Source organism: Typopeltis vanoorti, chromosome 2 (genome assembly GCF_054136105.1).
Source record: "Typopeltis vanoorti isolate ZY-2024b chromosome 2, IOZ_Tvanoo_1.0, whole genome shotgun sequence".
Taxonomy (NCBI): Eukaryota; Metazoa; Arthropoda; class Arachnida; order Uropygi; family Thelyphonidae; genus Typopeltis; species Typopeltis vanoorti.
In genome coordinates this window covers 38748727-38761086 of record NC_143550.1, presented here as the reverse complement: position 1 = coordinate 38761086, position 12360 = coordinate 38748727, and the positions used below count along the sequence as shown (strand labels likewise).

The 12360-nt window shown below is 36.0% G+C and overlaps 1 protein-coding gene across 2 annotated transcripts in view; it reads left to right on the top strand.

Annotated features, from left to right (window-relative positions):
* LOC150108932 (uncharacterized) overlaps window positions 1–12360 on the top strand; it is a 64442-nt gene that overhangs the window by 18738 nt on the left and 33344 nt on the right. For both annotated transcript variants that reach the window (XM_090404392.1, XM_090404402.1), the window contains exon 3: window positions 6359–6457. In XM_090404392.1, coding sequence (XP_090260518.1) covers window positions 6359–6457 — 99 coding nt within the window. The remainder of the gene's footprint in view (window positions 1–6358; window positions 6458–12360) is intronic.

Here is a 12360-nt window from a genome sequence, read left to right as displayed (position 1 = left end):
CAATCTATCGTGTGGTTAGACATGCAGAAATGATGTGCTAAGCCGGAAGAGATGCTTCTGTTGTGGTTTACATCACCAACATGTTCTTTTTGTCTAATTTCTAAACTTCGTGAAGTTTGTCTGATGTAGGCAAGACCACAGGAGCAGGGAATGTAATATACTCCTGGATATTTGTAGAACGGAACTTTATCTTTTGACGATCCTAAAACTTGTCTGATGTTGGTGGTTGGTTTGAAGACCACTCTGATGTTGTGGGCTCTTAGTATTCTTGCTATTTGATAAGAAATTGACTTGATGAAAGGTATCACTACAGTAGAAACGTGCTGACGGTGGGATTCTTCTTGTCTGGGGTTGTCATTGTATAGATATTTTTTGATGATGTTTTGAGGATATCCATTTTGTGATAATGTGTTGGCTATTAGTGAGAGTTCAGTCTGTGTATCCTCCTCTTCTGATATAAAACCACAACAGAAGCATCTCTTCCGGCTTAGCACATCATTTCTGCACGTCTAACCACACGATAGATTGGCAAAACAGCTCCATGCCATATCTCGATGACGACTACAGGCATCGTGTATTTAAGGAAGCCACAATAGTACTAATAACTGGCGGAAACCTCAACAGAAATCAGGGTGTAATTCTAAACAGTTCGTGGAAAAACTTGATCCTCTCTCTCAATCAATCTGAACTACAGCTAGCCAGTAATCACATTACAAGTCTACAACAAACACGCATGCGTGATAATGAATAAGAACAATAAGCCATCTCTGTCACGCGAAACGTGTAACCATAGATACTAGTTTGGTTTACAACGTTTTTTATGTTCCTTTTAATTTGCATTTACTAACTTTCATATCTCCGTAATGCCTTGTAAAAGCCAGACACTTTGCTGGCGAAACTGGTAGGTTTTAATAAATGTTTATTGTAAAATACTGGTCTGTATTAATAAAATTGTATTTCTATTATAAAAACGACCAAAAATGTATACTTTAAAGGCATTTAGTCTAAACGATCAACACCTCCCATGTTGTACTGTAATACAATAACTGTAATAAATGTAGAGACAAGGAAAGGAACAGTAAAAAAAACAGGTGTTTTTTTCACTGTTCCTTTCCTTGTCTCTACATCCTCCATTTCGTTCCCATGGATGGTGCTTAGCATAGTGACATCTTTCTTGTCTTTTCATTTCAAGGCAACAATCTTCCCACACTGAAAGACACAAGTTCTCTTTTCTTAAACTTCTTCAATTTGTGTTCTTCAGGTATTTCTCTTTGGGTCATCTTAGCAGTCCTATAAACATCAGTTTTTCTTGGTAACTAAGTAGTCTGCAAGGTCAGGACTGTTGAAATAATTAGGTAATGCAGTATCCCTCATTCAGCAACAAAGATGCTAAGGTAACAATAATTTACATACCAAAAGCAGCATTAGGCAGTAAACTGCATACATGAGTGCCTTTGACCCGTATAAATTATCAGTTCATATATGTAGCCACTAGATGATTCACCAAGTTCAAAGCATTTCAAACTGAAATGAGAGCACTTCAACAGCATGTACTGTTTCCAACCAAGTCGGTCCTTGTATAAAATAAGGCTTTCATTAGCACAAATATCTTGTTCTGGTGTATAAACTTTCTGAAACTTCTTTTTGAGAGAGTCCAAAAAAAAAAAAGCTTTTTTTAAAGTTTTGAATTGGGATAATCAGAATCCTTGTCAGCAAAGTGTAAAAATTTCATTATCAAGGAATACCTACAGGCATCACTTCTGGAAAAAATGGTGTCTCGATCATTCTTTTTCTTAGACCAATACCATTTTATTTCTGATTTCTGAACTATACTTTGAAGCAGTAATAATGCTAAAAACACCTTCAGTTCATTAATGTCTGTGTCTTTCTAACGAAAACAGCGAGAAAAGCGTTTGATGGTTGTAGCTGCAATGAACTGCATAGTTTTGTTGTTCATTTCTTGAACTAAAATGTTCATTATATCTTCATCAAAATATAATTCAAACAGTTCCAATGAGAAATTACTTATGGAGATATCTTGAGAAATACCAGCTGTTCCCATAAAAGAAAAGCAAGGATGATGTAAACATATTGATCCAGCCAGTATACGGCACTATCTCCTAGCTTGGGACAAACCACAACTGTCTTTATCACTGTCAGAACTCTCCAGTAACACATCAACATTGCTGTCATCACTTACATTGAAAAAACATTCTTCAAGACATTCTTCATCTGATTCACTATGAATTGCTTGCAAATAGCATGGCAGACATCTTGCATTTATGCAAACCTGATATTGAAGCCAATTTTTTACACAACATGCATTCTTCAAAATATTTTCATTTCTAGCAAAGTAAAGAAATTTCTTTTCTCATAGGGAACAAAACAGGCAAGAAAACTAAATCATAAACATGTCTAGCATGGTTATAATGATTATAAAATGAAAAAGTTCATGGAACATGCTCAGAGTGTTAGTAATGCTAAAGAAAACTATACCAGCTAATACACTCACTGTGTTTGTAATGGTCAAAGGGTTAATTATCAGCTATTTATATAGCCTAAAACTAATGATGAAATAATTAGTCACATGCCTGCTTGATGCACAAACCAGAAGAATGAAACAATTTGTTGCATGCCCATCTGATTCACAAACCAAAGCTTGAAACGATTTGTTGTGTCCTGTCCCATGGCTCGGCAAGTACAACATGATGCAGTTTGTCCTATACCCACTATGAACATCTTAGTCAATAAAGTTGATCTGTGATGATACGGAGGACTGTGGAAGGAGACATGTATGAGGAAAAGTCAGTAAGTAAGGTACAAATAGTTATGAACAAGTGGAATATGAACCTTGGAAAAACACTTATTTCTTTACATAATCCCCTCAAACATGGTTCCATGAAAATTCATGGAAAAACAGTTAATCGAATGAACAATTCATTGCACCATTGAACGACAATTCACAGAAAATTTTAACTAAAATTTCATTAAATTGATCCAGCCAAAGCGGAATTGCTAATATCATTTCAAAACTTTTTTTCGAAAATGTTGTGATAAAAGTGATCCATTTAGAACAAAAACTGAACCGTTCAGACAGCTTCTTGTACTGACAACTTCTACTAATTCTGCTAAGTCAGAGAGTTATTGTAATGCATAATTTGGACACGTTATTTCTTCGTTGCCCTGAATATAGCTGAACTGAAAACTGGAATGGTTCAACATTTTCTTGTAAAAGTTTCAAAAAGAAAATCTGAATAAAATTCATCCCATAATAATTGCTGTATTGAAGTTACGTATTACTACTAGTAACAGTAATAATAATAATGGAGCCTGCATAGGCTGGGCTTTTTCTCCCAGAAACAGCCAAATCAGTCCCATGAACAGTCATGAAACAGTTATTGGACAAGAAAGACAATAAGAAACCATATTGTTCTATAATTATTCCCTATTAAAGTAGCATTGCTATCTCACTCTGCACGGTTCAGTATGTGTTCTAAATGGATCACTTTTATCATAACATTTACGAAAAGTTAAAATTTTCGGTGAATTATTTTTTCTATGAATTGCATTTTCGACGAATTGCCATTCAATGAATTGTCTTTCGATTAACTGTTTTTCGATGAACTCTCCAGATACTCTTCAATATTTATATCAATCCTTCAAAACCAGCAGTATAGAATTCTTTTGCCTGTTGTCTCTCAACCAAATCCACATCTCAAGTCCAGACATCTCAAGTCCTTGGTGGCAAACATTTTTCCACCAAGGTGCTGTTTCATCTGGCCAAACAGGTAGAGTTGCTTGGGGTGAGGTCAGGGCTGCATGGTGGATGTTGGAGTCCCCACTGAAGTTCTTAAATTCTCTCCAGGATTCCTGTATGAGGGCTCACATTGTCATGCAGGAGCAGTATTCCTCTTGTCAGTAGGCCTGGACATGTTTGACAAATTACATCCCAAAGCTTCAATAAAATTGCTCAGTGTGATGTAGCTTTCACTCTTCACCATGGGCTAGCTGTACTCCCTGGGAATTCGAAGACTGTTAGCATACTTTCCCCCTGATGGCATAACCTTGAACTTCTAGCTTGCCATTTAAGTGGGATATTTCCATTGCATTGAAGCATGCTTTGATTTTCAGGTCAGTAGTGGTGAACTCATGATTCATCTATGCATCTCTTTATGAATGTCCTTTTGCACACAACAGCATGCTTGTTTGACCATTGAACACTCCTCAAGCACAGCTGCTGTTTTTGAACAGTGTTTTAGCCGTTTTGAAAACAGCTGCAAAACACACATGTCTACTACATGTACCATCATCATTTTAAACGGTGCTGCTACCTAGTAATGCATACTGTGAAAACTATTCGCTTCCAGTTTTTTTGTTCTGCTTTTGTTTATGATTTACTTGCTGACTTCCTCTCGTATTTGCATATATCTGAGAAGAGTTGGTGAGTGATATAAAAAATGCTCCCTACATTGATAGATTGAGAGCTTGTGGATTGCAGAGATTGGTTGATAGGCGAAGAAGAGGGGATATGATAGAAACATTCAAATTACTAAAAGGTTTTTATAGGATTGATGCAGGGGAAATGTTTCAGCTGTGTGATAGTGATGGAAGAACAAGAGGTCATCTCTGGAAATTAAAGAAGAGTGTGGTTAACAAAGGTGTCAGAACAAGGTTTTTTGCCTGGAGGGTGGTGAATGAGTGGAATTCATTGCCTGACTTAGTTGTGAGCTCTTCGTCTGTAAATGAATTCAAGAAGAGATATGACAGATATTGTTTTGCTAGTTTGGGTCTCCCGCGATGAGTCTACTGACTCCATGGAGATACCCGTAATAATAATAATAATCTTCAGCAATCACATGCACTTAGTGAACTACAGCATTATCATTTTGGAAAATGTGTATTTTCAGCTGGGATGAAATGCTACATGCGTTGTAGATGATTGCTGCGAATGGTAACACACAATGCTGAAAAATTGGACCTGGGTAATGCTGAAAAAAAAGCATTCTCTTGCCATAGAGTTACTGGAATCTTCAAACTTAATCATCAGTTATAGATTCACCAGAATTTTCAAACTGCAGTTCATGTGTCATTAATTGTTATAAACTTCATTATGCTATCACTATATATGTATTTATCATTTGTAGAAAACATGACACTATTTTTCTTTCATAATAATGGTACTTTAAGTCATAATTCACACAGAGAAATAAATAATTAACTGATAATAAACTACAAATATTTACTCTACGTATCAAGGAATATCATCAGAGCAACATGAACTTAACTGTTAGGAATAAATTGTGTAGCAGTAGAACTAGAAGGCTTGAAACTTACAGCTGCATTTCTAAGCAGCTGTACTACATGATAGATCAGTCTGTTAGGAATTAAATGTATAATAATATAGCATAAAATTATATAAATGCAAATATATTGAAACAAACCAGCTTATAAATAGTTTATTATACCTCTCCCCTTTCCTATAGTATTTGCAAGTGGCAAGAATCATTCTAGATAAGATTGGGACAGTGATTGAAGTCCTTCATCACTGTCCCAATCACTTTCTGAACAGATTGTTTTAATTTAAAGATTAATCTATGGAAATTTTGGTTTTCTTCTATTGAATTCTAAAACTGATGACGCTGTGATCAGTCAAATTAGACTTATCGTATATTCTGATATTTTTATCTCTGTTTTACATCTTGTTTAATCATAATAGGAAATACTATATGAACAAGTATTTGATATATCCATGATGATAAAAGAAGAAAGTTTATCCTTGGCTAACATGTTAAGTCAGAATTTGAATTTCTCAAGTATGTTAGCAATCCTTGGATGTAAAGTACAGAAATCCTTTTTGAAGGAGATGGAAGGAATGGCTTGCATACCCAACAGTTACTCATTGAATTCAAGAAAAATTGAAGCCATTTAAGTTCCATTTTTGTTCACTTCTGTTTGGAGTAATGATTCAGAAGTACATATTGTATGAGCTCCATATAGCAACATTTTCATAATATCAAATTCTCTGCAAGAAAACTCCTGGACGTGAGTATGCTCCAATCATCTGGAATTCGTTCCTCTGTTCAGGCCTTCTGAACTGTTCAGTGCAGCCACTGTAAGACTTTTATACCTCCATACTTGAGCATTTCTGGTTGAATATCATCTACTCCTGCTGCCTTTCCACATTTCAGGCTTTTGATGGCTTATAAATCTTAAGTGGAATTTCAAGAAAAATAGCAGTTACTATGAAATTGGGCTGCCCTTTTAGTGGAACTTAAATGCAATGTAACATTTGAATAAGAATTATCACTATAATAAGAAATTTTATGAACCATACTAATTTTATTTATTTATTTTTTAGTCTGGACGTATTCCACTTCATTGGGCAGCTTCTGGAGGACGGACAGACATTGTCAACTACTTATTACAACAAGGATCTCCAGTTGATGCACAAGATGATGTAATCATTCATAATGAATTTTTTTTTTAATTGGTAGGCTTTGTATATATTTAGCACATAATTATTTTATTATATATATAGCAGAACCTCATCCCTGGAGTTGTCTTCTCTGTGGAAGAAATAGGGTAGGTTTCTCCATTTTGTTGAATCTTCAAAATTTAATGATGTAAAGATTTCTACCATTATAAATACATTCTGTACTCATTTTAATGAGGGTATGTTTATTAATTTAATTCATTCTGAAATTTAAAGGCAATTCATTGGGATTGGGTTATTTCACTATATGTACATGATGGCTGAACACTCATCCATGTGTGATCAACTTGTCAGTTGATGTGGTGCTGCCATATATTCCTAATTGCAATTGAACATTTTGGTTGACCACACACACAGTAAACTTGGACGTGAATGGCTGTGCCTGATATTGCTCCTCTTTTTACTTTGATTTTGTGCGATATTGAACAGGAAAACTGGATATATCTAGTACCAACTGATAGGTTGTACAGTATTCTTTCTCACAGTGAGCAATTTACTCCATAGTATTAAAGTGCTAAGCATATGAGTGATTTTTTTATTCTATCCTTTTGAATACTACTGGTCAGACTGTATCCATTGTTCAGCCACCCTTAAACACAATGTCCCTCATAATAGCATTGACTGCTGTAGCCCCCCCTCTCCACACACACACACACACACACACACACACACACACACACACACACACACACACACACACACACTGCTGCCATTGAGGCACAATGCAGCAGAACTGTAAGTACATTTTCTTAAACTTTGTATCTTAAAAAAAACTTAGCATTTCATTCGTAAAATTATAATATCACAACTTTGATTAACACTAAGATAGTAGTATGGGATGAATTTGAGTTCGAAAAGCCCTCAAATTGCTGCATAACATTGCCAATGGTAATTTAAGAAATGATTTAAAAAAGGACATACCAACTGTAGTGAGCAAACTAATGAAGGTATTCTATAAAATGAGAAATTATTATTATTATTATTACAGAACACCTCCAGGGAGTCCAAAGAGAGTAGGTATCCTCCCTCATCGAGGGAGGATACCTACTCTACAACTCTTCGTCTCCACAAACCACAACTATCTTCATCATTTACACCAACACCATCTACCGCCGACTTCCACCACTAGTATTTTCACTGACAAACATCCATGCCCACGGCAAGATTCGAACTCGCAGCCTTTGGCTGGAGAGCGGATATGATAACCACTCGGCCAACCAGGCTGGCAAAGTTCCTCTGGTCGGCGACTTGACTTGAACTCGAAGTCTATCTTCAGGCAATTCAGCACTGAGGAATGCAAACACCACTTCCACTGAGCTCTGCATGAAACAAAAGTATTCAAAAGAACTACAATCTAATGCAAATAAGCAGTTGCAGGCTAATTTAACTTAACTATACTCACAAGTCATTAAAAACAATGCTAAAAACAAAGACAAATCTAAAAAACAATCCCTGCTATAAATTAACAGTGAAACTGATAGTTCAACTAAGGAGTGAAGAAACCAAAAATATCTTAAGAAAAAAAATAGGCCCAAGAAAAATCAGAATCACAAAAATGAAAAGTACTAACAGTGGAGGAGTCTTAATTGAATCCAAAGAAAAGAAAACACTCTATTATTAGTACTTTTAGTAATAATAATGGAGTGGAAGCAAGTCATATAGACTTGCTACATAACACTCTAAGGAATACAAAACGACATCAGTAGAAAATCCCAGTAAGAAACATCTTTCAAGGCTAATTATATATATTTTTAGCGAAATCGATATGAACAATGCAATTGACTCAATATGCATGCAGAACAAAGAACTCTTCAGTGGCGATACAAAGATGACACCAAAATTCATCATGACAAATAAAACAATGAAAAAGTGAAACTTAATTATTGAAGTCAATCCAACAGTGAGGACCATATTGCTGAAAACCGGTGTTAAAATGCTGTGGAGAATTTACCATTGTACAGACTATGTAAACATTCTGAGATACTTTAACTGCAATAGGTTCCACCATCACTATCAGTTCTGCTCTAAGGAAAGTTCAGTTAGTGTCCATGAAATGAGTCCGAAATGAACTGTATCAATTGCCAAAATCATAACTTGCATGAAAAAACCAAAAGCAACCATAAACACATGGCACTAAGCAAAGACTGCCCGACATACAACTACTATAAACAGCTCAAAATTCAAAACATAGATTATGGAAAGTAATAATAAAGTTAGCAGAAACAGCACTACTTTCCTGGCATGCCTTCAAATAAATCTTCAACACTATGAAGACTGTAAATAACTTAACTGAATTCATAAATAGAAGAAATATACAACTAGCATTAATACAAGAACTTTACAACATCAACAACAAAATATGTAGATTTCTGACTAATTATAAAATATTTTCCAAAGGATCAGAAAGAAAGAGAGTTGCAATACTTGTGGTCAACCCTGAAGTCGAGGCAATATTAATTTCTCAGTACAACAAGGAATGTACAACAACAACAACGACTCGGTACTTATCGAAATTACATAAAGCATAGTTAAAACTTTTGCTGTGAGTATGTATCTAGACTATCATAATGACATAAAATACTACTTAGAAAAAATTGGCCGACATCATGGATTTTACCATCAATCATGACCTTATTCTTGGAATAGATAGCAACACCCATTCAATTTTATGGTTTAACAAGAGCACAAACATAGAGGTACAAATCTGGAAGAGTTTTTAGCATCAAATTCCCTACACATACTAAACGATGACAGTACTTCATTAGAGGAAGCAGTTTCATTGATCTGACAATAACAAACAATGCTATTTTACCCCAGATTTCTGAATGGAGATGCGAGGAAGAGGAAAGCTGTTCTTATCATCACATATTAAGTTTCATCATCAGTAACAAAATGGAATACACAAGACAAACCATCGCATTAACATCAAGTACTTCACCAACAAAACCAAACATTTGTATAAGAATTAAAAAGAGAATTTGCATGTCTAATCTCAGAGCATCACTTTACTGAGATCAATGAATAACAGCTTATCTTAGACAACTAACTTAGCCATCTGGGCATCAGCACAACCCGATATAGGCTTCCTTGTTTCTGTGCTTTCATCAGGTCACAAAAAATCCTGTGACCAAACACTCAGAACAACCAAGAGCTAAACATCGTTGGTAGAAAATCAGTATCTTGGGTGGAATGACAAACTAACAATCCTAAGCAAAGGTGTAAACGCACTCAGACAACTATAAAGAACCTACAATAATCAAGATTTAAGACGGAGTAGAAGACAGAACTACTATACAGCTGTCAGTCCAAAATTACAAACACGAAAACAGAATCATGGAAAAAATTCTGTACTGTCTCACTTGTATCAAATCCTTGGTACTGTATATATAAATTAGCAGCAAGCAAGAATAAGGCAACACCTATATTATCAACTATTAAGAAAACAGACAGCTCTTACACTAAAAACTTAGCAGAAACTGTAGCTCTTATGATAAGCAAGTTTATTCCAGATGACGATGAATCAACAGACGAAGAAATCCACAAAACATTACAAATAATGGAAACAGATATAGACACTCATAATGACGATTTATTTACATCTAATGAAATTGAGTCAATATTAAGATCAGTAGATCCAAGAAAACCTCCTGGAGAGGACGGAATGACCAGTGATATATTCCTAGGAGCTTTTGTTGAATTCCCTGGATTCATAACAACAGTTTGCAATGAATGCCTAAAAAAAGGATGATTTCCTTTATTATGGAAGCACTCTAAAATTATACTCATAATCAAACCAGAAAAAGAAACATCTGACAAAATTAGCAAATACAGGTCAATTAGTTTCATAAATGTTGCTGATGAGGTACTAGAAAAACTTCTGAGCTGAATAATTCACTTTGTTGATTCAAGAGACCTGTTAAGCAGCAATCAGATGCGTTTAGATCTCAATCAAGCACTAGATGTAATTATGGAGGTTAGTTCATAGAACAGTCTCCAACAAAAAAAAAAAAAAAAATGCTGCATGGTGGGCAGCCATAATTAATCAATTAAGAGATTTCAAATGTTCAAAAAAAACCTACTCTACCTTACAAAACATTATTTTACAGACAGAAGAGTAACCATGACATTGAAAACCACAGCTATAATGAAAAAAGTCAAACTAGGCTGTCCATAAGGTTCCTGCTGTGGACCACATTTTTGGAACATCCAGTATGACTTGTTATTAAGACTTACTTTCATTACTGAAACAAAAGTCATAGCTTTTGCAGATGATGCAATGATAATGATTTGGAGACATGACAGCTTACAGTTAGAAGTAACAAGCAATGAAGAGCTCTTTAAAATTGCAGGGCAGGCATGTGAGAATGTTAAAAATCGAGTGCTGTGATAAAGTTTTTCGCCAAAGAAGGGCTTTCTCCAAGTGCTATCAATTGTGTTTATGGGAAAGCTTCTCCTTCTTATTCCACCATGAAGGAATGGGCTAAACAGTTTCATCTAGGAAGAGAGAGCATCAAAGATGATCCATGTGATGATCAACCCGGGGAAGTGAGGACTGAGGAAAATGTCTCTCTTGTTGAGGAAGAACTGCTCAATGACAGATGGCTGAAACTCAGAGAAATTCATCAAGGTTGGGGCTTTCTATGACAACTGTCTTCTGTATCATTTACAAGAAGCTTCACATGATGAAGGTCAGTGCAGTGTGGGTGCCCCGACTTTTCTCTTCAATTAAGACGGAGCATTGTGTGACCTGTTCCCACAAGTTTTTGGAGCTTTGCCAAGGGAATCGGAGAGAAGTCTATTGTCACTGGGGATGAAGCCAGGGTCCTTTATTATGATCCTCTTTCCAAAAGGAAATCCATGGAGTGGCACTGCCGAGAAAAGCCAAAGTCGCTCATTTCATCAAGAAGATCATGGCAACAATCTTTTGGGATTGCTGGGGAATTCTCTTGATTGAATTCAAGGAAAAGAATACTTACATCCTGAATGAAGAACCTTTAAAAGGAAACAATTCATTCAGGATTTAACAAGTCAGAAAAATCAGCTGAGAGAAAAAACTTGTACTCGAGCAGAAGAAATAAAGTACTAACTGTAAATAGATATAGAATTACCTCCTTTTAGTAGAATTGTAATACCATGTAAAGAACTTTGTGTATAAATTAGTATTATATGAATTTATCATGTATACAATGAATGGGTAAATTAGATGTAAACAATAGTTCAAAGGTCACGGCGGGCCTGAGGCATTGGCAATCTCGGAAAGCGACACACATTCGTTTCCCGGAAGATGCTGCTAGAGATCTCGTGATGTGCCGAAATTCCTGTGGACAAAGAAAGTAGCGGGCGAGAAAAGATTGCAGAAAGAAGAGGGCGATTTCGCAGCGAGTAACAGGGTGCTAAAAAGGGGGGGAAGTGAAGGGAGAATAAAAAGGGTTTGCACCTCTTTCTCAGGGCTTTTTTTTTTGCCTATTTTGCTGGATGATGATTCGACTTCTCCCGTGGACCGGAAGTTCCTGATGGTGTTCCTTGGCGATAGTACGATATCAGACAGTGCGCCTTTCCCTACGATGTCTGAATTTCTGCCGGTTCTAAAGCGAGAGATGTCGGCATATGCTGTCTTCGCTCCTTCGCTGAAAGTTCCGATGGATTAATATTACAGACATATCCTGTAGAAATGAGGATGGCCGAAACAGATCAAGAATAGACGAGGGAAAAACGTCAGGTGCAGAGCATAGCTTAATCTTATGACCATAATGACCCACCATGTGGACGCAGGCTTATGGAAGTATCGAGAGGTAATTCAAACAAAGAAGGGCAGTTCAGACGGACCTGGAGATCTTGCCCCAAGAAATGGTAAAGTACAGATTTTG